The 10,085-nt window shown below is 43.1% G+C and overlaps 3 protein-coding genes across 3 annotated transcripts; all 3 read right to left on the reverse strand.

Annotated features, from left to right (window-relative positions):
• Positions 1-360: 360 nt before the first annotated feature.
• LOC124697299 (60S ribosomal protein L6, mitochondrial-like) lies at positions 361-1,448 on the reverse strand. Its single transcript, XM_047229911.1, has 2 exons — positions 1,343-1,448; positions 361-710 (listed from the first exon to the last, which is right to left on the reverse strand). The coding sequence occupies exon 2, from the start codon at positions 682-684 to the stop codon at positions 361-363; it is 324 nt and encodes a 107-aa protein (XP_047085867.1). The 5' UTR covers positions 685-710; positions 1,343-1,448.
• Positions 1,449-3,777: 2,329 nt separating this feature from the next.
• Positions 3,778-4,083, reverse strand: LOC124697300 (60S ribosomal protein L6, mitochondrial-like). The gene has a single exon (XM_047229912.1). It carries the CDS (start codon positions 4,081-4,083, stop codon positions 3,778-3,780), a length of 306 nt encoding a protein of 101 aa, XP_047085868.1.
• Positions 4,084-7,551: 3,468 nt separating this feature from the next.
• LOC124700408 (60S ribosomal protein L6, mitochondrial-like) lies at positions 7,552-9,689 on the reverse strand. The gene is made up of 2 exons (XM_047232540.1): positions 9,518-9,689; positions 7,552-8,152 (listed from the first exon to the last, which is right to left on the reverse strand). Exon 2 carries the CDS (start codon positions 8,135-8,137, stop codon positions 7,826-7,828), a length of 312 nt encoding a protein of 103 aa, XP_047088496.1. The 5' UTR covers positions 8,138-8,152; positions 9,518-9,689; the 3' UTR covers positions 7,552-7,825.
• Between the last annotated feature and the right edge of the window lie 396 nt (positions 9,690-10,085).

Consider the following 10,085-nt stretch of genomic DNA (forward strand, 5'->3'; position numbering starts at 1 on the left):
AGGTTATGTTGGATCGAAAAAAGAAAAGTCAGCTTGTGGGAATGGTTTGGAAGAAACAAAAAAAAATGATGTCTCTTTTTATCTCGGATGCAAGCTCGTCTCAGGGCTCGGTAGTTTTAACTCCAAGCAGAAGATTTCACAAAAATCACCATCACATCGACAACACTTATTTTCCGGCAGAACAACTATATATCATATAACACATAACAAGCTGATGATCTGTAGACAAAAGATGAAGACAGTTGTGGCAGTACCAAACACGTTGAGCTACTGAAGGTGACATCTAGGTAGTTCAAAGCAAAACAAAGGTCATATTATTGCGAAGTTCACTTGGCACGAGAAAACCGCACGTCATGCATATTATTTCCCCCTCTTCTGCCTGTCCCTCTTCCCCGGCTTAATCTTTATAACCTCCTCGATGTATAGTATGCCCTTTCCCTTGTACACCTCCGGAGGCTTGCTGGTTCGGACGGCACCAGCGAAGCTGTGTACCCTTTGCTTGTCGATGCCAATGCAGCAGATTAGGTTGGGTTTGAAGCAATAGACGCGGACGGCGGGCGGGGCGGTGAACTGCACTTCATGGCTGAAGCCTACCTTCAGAAACAACTCGCGTCCTTCGCGCTCCGTTCTCGCTTTGAAGCCGACTCCGACGAGCTTCAGAAACCTGAAAAACCTGGCCTCCATTGCAACGAGAGAAGCACGCCCTCAGGCTGAAATGTTTGTTTTCGAGTTAGCTTGACAGGAGGACAAAAGGTTTATCAGAAAATTGAGCAATCATGTAAGAGAATAGTACTGCAGTAATATGGCCATGCTGCAAGTTCAGAGAATTCAATATGTGTATCTGTACAGGACTGTAACTTGAAACATATATTTTCAGAACACTGCAAAACATGGTCATACTGATGGTTTGCACGTTCATGCACAATATCTCTCGAACCTTAAAACACAACACATATGATTTTCAATCTGATGTTAGAAAAAGCATATGTTTTGCAATCTGAAATGCTAGTACATTATTATTAGTTTAAATGTAGTTCCCGACCACCAGATTGTCCAAGTTGGCAATGTTACCACAGGTGAAACTTCCAATGTAAGTACAACCATATAATGGCTAAAAAAATTATCTCTAAATTTTATTTTGGAGAGGCGTGTCTTCACATGGTTCCTAGATGAAAAAGATACTTCCTGACTATGTCTTCATTGTTATTCTTGAATCATATTTTGATGTACAATAGTAGATAAATAAACTTTCAGTTAATCAACTGCCTCATGCCTATACAGATTACCAATTTGTAATTGATCTAACAAAAATGTAAATCTGTTGCAATATAGTACGACGTACCTCTAGATTTAAACGTCACCGGCTGGTTGTTGAGGGTTCGGGGTTGTGGCTGTGGCTGGCGGACGGCAACCACGCCGACACGGTGACCGACGATCAATGGCCGAAGCTCTGGAGCGACGCCTGCTAGAGTTGCCCTAGCGGCAGCGGCAGCGGCGGCGGCGTTCGATATGAATCGGAACTCGAACCAGAAGCTGTACGGTTGAAACGATGAGTCCTCACGTATGTGTGCATCTAGCGATCTACACGCATCTAATCGAAGAATGGGCAGCCTTGTTGGGCTTTGGCTTGTAGACACGGAGGCCTAAAGCAGGTTGGGCCTCTAACTATGAACTCAAATGTCGAATCATATATGGGGCCCTCTACTTTTTCTGACAAAGGAAATTTATTAATAATATGAGGATATCAATTACACGCCGTCTTCCTGCACTAGCATAATTTCAGAAACTAGTCGATACAACATGAATACACACAACTAAAAAATAAAAGAAGAAAAAAAGACCCTGCCACACCTAAACCACCACCAAAGCCGAAGTGGTTACCCAAAATCGATGCTTTCAAGAAGAAAACAATGGATAAATATTTTCGGCGTCCGATTAATAGATCTTAGGTTTTCGCCTAGAGAATGCCTAACATCTCTAGACAATGTCTTCAACAAGGAAGTGTTCGCCATTGCCACATATAATCAATAAAAGTCAGACAAAGAATTTTCATTCTAAAATTTTCAAGGCTTGGTACTCAAGAAGCACCAGCAAAAATGAAGTCCATAGTGATGCCGTATCCACTTGCTGGGACGCTACTGCAAGTCACCAATCACCGGGCTCACTAGCATCACGTGTGCAATTTGGACAGGGACAATTAATGTCCTGAAACCATCGATCACTCAACATTCAGTGAAGCAATTACTTCTTTGCATCCAAGAACCTGCCTCCGCCATTCTTAGCAGTCCCGAACTCGACACATGAGCCATCGGTATATACCTTATGGTATTTCAGTCGTAGCCGTTGTGACACTCCTGCCTCTGCCAACACCATGGGAGTCGCGGTGTAGATACCGATGATGACATGTCCCATGGTGTCGACGAAAATCGGACCTTCATAATGCACCACCTTAAAGAACATTGGCTGATGTGTTGCTGACGCGCACTACCGGATCCCATCTGATCCATAGGTCTAAGAGCATAATGTGACAACCCGTGATAACTAGATCGAGAACAATCGACCGTAGGTAGATCGGCGAGTTGGGCAGCAAAATACCACTAGGGCCGCCTCCCTACCTTCCCAATTTCCGTCCTCGAGCAAGAAGTTGGGCACGGGATCCGTTGCTACCTCGAGTTGCCAATCCTTTGTCCTCATGCTGTAGCCGGCCTTCACCACCACCCCTGTCCGACAACCTTGCCGCAGAAGGGGGGGGGAGGGGCGTGAGGAGTCTCTTAGTGTGGCGGCTAGGGTTCGCCACTTTGTCGCGAGGGGCCCCTATGGTGCAAGTACATAGAATTCAGTAATGTATATACAACATTTGCAAGTCCATTTGAAAGGATTTATCTAAAAAGAAGAGACGCCGAGACCTAGGGGGCTCTAACAAATTCAGCCAAAACTTGCAGCTATCTGAGGAAGCAATTGGTTTGGTGAATAGCGTAAGGCCGGAGCTTAATAAGTGGTGCTTCCAAATAGACAAATTATCTGCAATGTGTAACCAACAAGGTTTCTCAATTTGCATCGGCATCGGCTAAAACAAAAGTCAGCTTGTGCGGATGGCTTGGCAGAAAAACATGTTCTCTTGTTCTATGTCTGATGAGCTCGCTCATCTCAGAGCTCAATAATTTACCATCAAGCAGGAGATTTAACAAAAATAGTAATATGTAAAACCACGTATTTTGGTGCGGAACAAACACATAACAAGCCCGATGTGGTGTACAGAAAAGATGAAGCCAGTGGTGGCATTAACAAACACATTGAACTACTGAAGGTAACATCTAGCCAGCTCAAAATAAAGCAAAAAAACGCTTGAATGTGGCGATCCAACCGCCATGGTATGCATGCCATACAATACAAGGGTCATCAGATGATTCACATACATTACATTATTATGAAGTCTAGCATGGTATTGGGCAAACCGTAATCCACCACGAGAAGAAAAACCACATGAAATCTGTTGCACCACAAGTGTGCTATGGCATCCTGATAGGCTAGAAGTGAAATGGGGAGGTTTATTCATATGTTACTTCTTTCTCTTCTTCCCTGGCTCTAGCTTTATTCGCATGTTACTTCTTTACAGCGGCGGAGGCAGGAAATAAAAACAAGGGGAGCCCATCAAGAAAATCTTCACGTAAGGGAGGCCAAACATGCTAATCTTCAATTATTAGAGCATCTAATCTCATCTAAAACATTAGCTTAATGCAACGTTTCATAGGGGAGGCCAGGCCCCCGCTGGTCCCCCTAGCGCCGGTGCCGCCACTGCTTCTTTGTAACCTCGTTGATGTACAATACGCCCTTCCCCTTGTATATATCCGGAGGCTTGATGGTTCGAATAGCTCCGGCGAAATGGTGTACTCTGTGCTTGTCGATACCAGCGCAGCATATTAGGTTGGGTTTGAAGCAGAAGACGCGGACGGCGGGTGGAGCGGTGAACTGCACCTCATGGCTGAAGCCTATCTTCAGAAACAACTCGCGGCCTTCGCACTCTGTTCTCGCTTTATAGCCGGATCCAACAACCTTCAGAAACCGGAAAAACTTGGCCTCCATTGCAGCGAGAGAAGTTCGTGCAAGGCTGAAAGGTTTGCTTTCAAGTTACCTTGACCTTAACAGAAGAAAGACAAAAAAGTTAAACTGAGCACTGGTGTAGATTGTAGAAGAACAGGACTACAGGACTGCGACCATGCTGCAAGCAGGGGCGGAGACAACGGTGACACGAACCTTAAAACACAGCATTTGTTTTGCAATCTGATGTCAGAAAAAAACATATGTTCTGCAATCTAAAATGGTGGCATATTATTTTTAACTTAAATGTAGTTCCCTACCACCAAGATGACACTGTCACCATTGGTGAAATTCCCAACATAAGCAATCATGTAATGCCTACGAAATTCATCTCTAATTTTTTTTTCCAGAGGCGTGCCTTCACATGGTTTCCTAGATAGAAAAAAGGATACTTAGATTATGTCTTCCAATCCTCTTTATCTTGAATCACATCGATGTAAAACAGTAGATAAATAGTGTCATTTGGGAATTCCTAATATAAGAGACCTAAATATTTCTCTGTTATCCCCCGCAAAAAAAAAAAAAATTCTCTGTTATCCTCTTGGATTAGAAGGTGCAATTTGGATGAGCATAAAATGTGGAAATATATTATTCAGTTTAAATATAGAACACATCATCCAAACATTTTTGCTTGTAGTAGTGTGAATGTCTCTCCTTTTTGGGGAGGTGTGCTAGGGGCTTTTACTGCAGCAAAATTTGGCTAATCAATTGCCTCATGCCTCAGGGTGGGCATTCGGTTTTAACCGAAATTTCGGTTCGGTTTTTGCGGTTTTTGAACAAATTCGGTTTTCAAAAATGGTAACCGAAATTGGCATGAAATTTAGGAAACCGAAGATTCGGTTAACCGACAAATTCGGTTCGGTTTTCGGTTAAAACCGAATGAACCTACTCACTTGAACAAATAGTAGGCATCACCGAAGAAAGCAAATAGTGATTGACATATCAACACAAAAAGCATCAACTCGCGCAAGAAATCGATAAATGAGCACCAATCATGGAGGGATGCTATTTGGTAGGCCGCGGCACTCGTGGTACAGTGCATCACTCGTGAGCGATTAAAAGGGGTAGCTAAGACTTCGAGCGATGTGTTCTATTATGCAGGCTTCACGCTATATTCAGAAAAAGCTAGTACATCAAAGACCAAAGTCATACATTGAATGAACAATTTTTGGAACATCAAACGCAATTGGGCTTCTATGGAATGATCGGTTTATGCACAAATTGATGGTAGGTTACTCAATTCGGTCTATTCGGTCTTGTTCGGTTGGTGGGGCTAAAAACCGAATTCTACCGAATTTAATTCGGTTAGTATAAATGGAAACCGAAAAAATAGCGGTTAATGGAAAAAAACCGAGATTTCGGTTAGTTCGGTTTCGGTTTCGGTTCGGTTTTCGGTTTCACGGTTTTTATGCCCACCCTGACTCATGCCTATGCAAATTGTCAATTTGTAGTTGATCTAACAAAAATAATAACTAGTCCTTTGTGTTAATCTGTTGCAATATACGACCCACCTCTAGATTTAGACGTTACCGGTTGAGGATTCGGGGCTGTGGCTAGCGGACGGCAACCACGCCGACACGGTGACCGGCGATCGCTGAAGCCACGCCTGCTACAGCTGCCCTAGCGGTGGCGGCGTATGATATGAACCGGAACTCGAACCAGAAGCTGTACCTGTGTGAAGCGTTCCAACCGCTGGAGTCCTCATCCTCAAGAAATGTGCAACTGCGATCGCATCTAATCGATGGCAATGTGCAGCCTTGTTGGGCTTTGGTAAACACGAGGCCTAGGGGCGTTCGGCCTCTAACTATGAAGAGTCCATTGGCTTGTACGTAGAAAATGACATGCAAGGCAATTTTCGGGCAAATCCTATATGCCGACCAGGTCGGTGGCTACCGCGCGCCGCACACCCCCGCCCGCGCGGTATGGGCCGGCCTGGTCGGCCCAGTTCGTGTTGTTTTTTGTTTTCTGTTTTATTTATCTTTTCTTTTCTGTTTCTTTTTTTTCTTTTCTGTTTTTTTTCTGTTTCTTTTATTTTTTTCTGTTTCTTTTTCTTTTTTGTTTCTTTTTTCGTTCTTAAGATTTAACTTTTTAAAATTTAAATATATTTTGAAATGTAAAATGTTCTATCTCAAATATTTTAAAAAAATTCAAATTCGAAAATTGTTCAAGTATAAAAATTGTTCAAAATTGAAAATTGTTCAATTATAAAAATCGTTCAAAATTCGAAAATTGTTCAAGTATAAAAAGCGTTCAAATACAAATATTGTTCAAGTATAAAAATCGTTCAAATACAAAAATCGTTCAAATATAAAAATCGTTCAAAAATTGTTCAAGTATAAAAATTGTTCAAATTCGAAATATATTCATCTTTCTGTTTTTTTGGAAAAGTTGCATTATTCTGCCGTTATTTTGGAAAGGGACATCTTTTTCGAATTTCATTTGGAGTTATTTTTTAACTATAGCAAGAAACAGTGGAACACAGTAAAGAAGAGATTGTGGAATACAGTCCGAACGAACGACGTGAATACCAAAAGGAACGAACGAACAGCCTGAATCCTGAAACAACGACGATCACGATTATGGGCCGAGCCCATATACGCCTAGGGGTGTGCGGCAACTCAACTAGCGCCGACCAGGTCGGTGGACAGCATCACCCCAATTTTCGTGCACTGATGTGCACATATGCCTTACGATTCAAAAGAACATTGGGTCTTAAGTTTGATGAAACTCAAGATTTTAATAAAATTATAGTGCTGGATAGGGTGTGTACTTAGAATTTTTAGGCGAAAATGATCTACTATGTGGCAAAAGTAAAAGATTTTTTTAAAAAGAATATAAGAATCTAAGATGTAAAATGCAAACTCACATGAGGGTCATGTATGCAATTAGTCACACTTCAACCGTCCAACATACCACCGTAAAAAAAAAACGATACGGCAAATCGAAGCACCAACCATACACCCAGCGTGCCTATATCTACCATAATTATAGTACTGTTACAATTGGCGCAGAAGTTTGCTGCTATGGGAGGAATCAATTGCTTTGGTCTTCCAAATGGACTTGGCAATCTGCAAAGTGTAACCACCAGATTTCTCAATTTGCATCAACATCATCTCAAAGAAAGTCAGCTTGTGCAGATGGTTTGCCAAAAAAAGATGGTCTCTCGTTCCATCTATTATGCAAGCTCATCTCAGAGCTCAATATTTTAACTCCAAGCAGGAGATTTTTACAATAACACCAATTCACCATTACAGATCATACGTCTAGAACCACGTGGTTTAGTGCATCAGAACAGAGAGCATGACAAATGACAAGCTGATGTTGAAAAAAAAAATGATGACAGTAGTGGCAGTAACAAATACATTGAATTGCTGAAGATAACATCTAGCCAGCTCAAAACAAAACAAAACTAGGCTGGAATGTGGCAATCCACCGCCATGGTATGCATGCCATACAGTGCAGGCTCATCAGATGAATCACATACAGTACAGGTTCATCAGATGATTCACATACAGTACAGGCTCATCAGATGATTCACATACAGTACAGGATCATCGGATGATTCACATACAGTGATACAGTACATACATTACATTATTATGAAGTCTGGCATGGTATTGGGCCAACCATAATCCACCATAAGAAAACTACATGAAATCTGATGCACCACAAGTGTGCTGTGGCATCCTGGCAGGCTAGAAGTGAAATGGGGAGGTTTATCCATCTGTTACTTCTTTGTCTTCTTCCCAGGCTTAAGCTTTATAACCTCGTCGATGTACAATATGCCCTTCCCCTTGTACACTTCTGGAGGTTTGCTGCTTCGAACCGCTCCAGCGAAATGGTGTACTCGATGCTTGTCGATGCCAGTGCAGCATATTATGTTGGGTTTGAAGCAGAAGACGCGGACAGCGGGTGGGGCGGTGAACTGCACCTCGTGGCTGTAGCCTAGTTTCAGAAACAGCTCGCGTCCTTCGCGCTCTGTTCTTGCTTTAAAGCCGACTCCAACAAGCTTCAGAAACCGGAAAAACTTGGCCTCCATCTGCTTCCGAGTTACCTTAACAGAAGGAGGAAAAAAAACACATCAGAAAATTGAGCACTATGTAGAAGAACAGGACTATAGGAGTGCGACCATGCTGCAAGTACAGGGAGCTCGATATGTGCATATAAAAGACTGTAACTTGAAGCTATTGTTTTCAGAACACTGCAAAACATTCAGTAGAGTATATATGAGTTCATCCCATAATCTCATCTAACAAAGGATGAACCTTAACGACTCAGTAACTTTCACCTGAAATACCAAAAAGGATGAAAACAACTACTCTGAACTCTAAAGCACTATTCGATTCCTCAACTATCAAAGGAGACCAACTCTGGATATATATTATAAAGCCACCAGCTTGCTCAAGGCGTAGGCTCAAAGTTGGAAGATTCCAACAAAGTTGGTTCAGATGTATACCCCGCAAAAAAAAAAAAAAAGGATCAGGTGTAGAGTGTGTTGGATCAGATGAAGATTTTCTGTGGTTTCTTTACTGTTGAATGCTTTTCCTTTGCTTCAGGCAACAAAACTTGGGCGGTGAGTGAGGTCTGTTCCAAATTACTCTGACTGTGTAAGAATGTTAAACCAGCCAGGGTCTCCCTCCTATATATCTCACTGAAAAGCTTATCAAAGCGTTTTATCTAAATACCAATGGGTCCCCCCTTCAAGGAAAGGTGCAACATAGAAGGTATCATTGCAGGTTGAGGAATTTAGAGGTGGGGGTGTCGTGGTGGTGAAACACTGAAATCGCCAACTCGCACACACAGCCACATTGGAGATGCATTCACGTAGTTTTACAGTCTTTAAAGATTAGTTCTAAACTAAAATCATTCAGCAGTTACAACTATAATCCTTGAATATGACTATAATACTATTCACAGCAACAAATTATCTAGTGTTGAGTAAAATGAGTAATAGAAGATGATTTTGTGAACCTCATTCCCTAGCAACCCAGTTAAAGATGACCAAAGAAAATGCGCACACGTTCGAAATCATGCTCGTAGACAAGAAGGCATGAATCTACGCCGCAAGACTCAAGCACACACGCAACTCTCATACGCAAGTCTAACAGTGACATCAAATGGAGACGTTGCATACATTCCCAACAGTAATTTTGAACAGCACAATTCAGAACAGAATCCTCACGAAAAATTATTTCAACAGAAGAGTAACACTGAGGTAGCAACTATAAAATCAACTAAAGTCTTACGGGTTAGCATATCGTCGAATTAGGGAGTAGCGTAGCACAATGCAGGTTCAACAATATGCGAATGAAAACAGTTGACAACAGGTATGATAGATCAAATGTTTGATGAGCAGCGAGAAAATAACGGAGCTTGGAAGCTGGCCGGAGAAGCTGACAACAGGTATGATAGATCTCACCTGGTTGAAGAAAACCAGAGCTTGGAAGCTGGCCGGAGACGGTAGCCGCGCAGGACTGGTGGCGGCGTCGTGGGACACGGTCAGGCGGCGCGACGAGGAAGACGTTGTTGGGGACGGCGGCGCGGGGCTTGTGCAGAGACTTGCCGGAGGGAAATGGATATGGGGTGGGGCGGCCGGGGCTTCAGGCGCCAACGGCGGCGGAGACCGATTCCGGTCCGGCGGCCACCGCGAGGGAAGAGTAAAGTTAGGCGCGGGGGGGGGCAAAACCTAACGGCGGAGGGATGGGCAAATGAATAGCTCCGTCATGTCCAGCACGAGAGAAAGCCCAAGAACTTGACTTGCGCACTTTTGGGCTTGTTTTCAGGGGAGTGGTTTTTTCGCCGGACACTTACAGGTGGATCAAGATGCAAAGGGTCTGGTTCGGTCCGAACCTGTTACTGGACCTGTGCACCTGTACAGCGCACCATGTTTTGGCAGGGTAACATCTCCAGTCGCGTCCCCCAAAGCGTCCCCCAAAGGGATTTGGGGCGCGCCGGACAAAAAAAGCGATCCAGTCGCGTCCCCCAAT

Source organism: Lolium rigidum, chromosome 3 (genome assembly GCF_022539505.1).
Source record: "Lolium rigidum isolate FL_2022 chromosome 3, APGP_CSIRO_Lrig_0.1, whole genome shotgun sequence".
Taxonomy (NCBI): Eukaryota; Viridiplantae; Streptophyta; class Magnoliopsida; order Poales; family Poaceae; genus Lolium; species Lolium rigidum.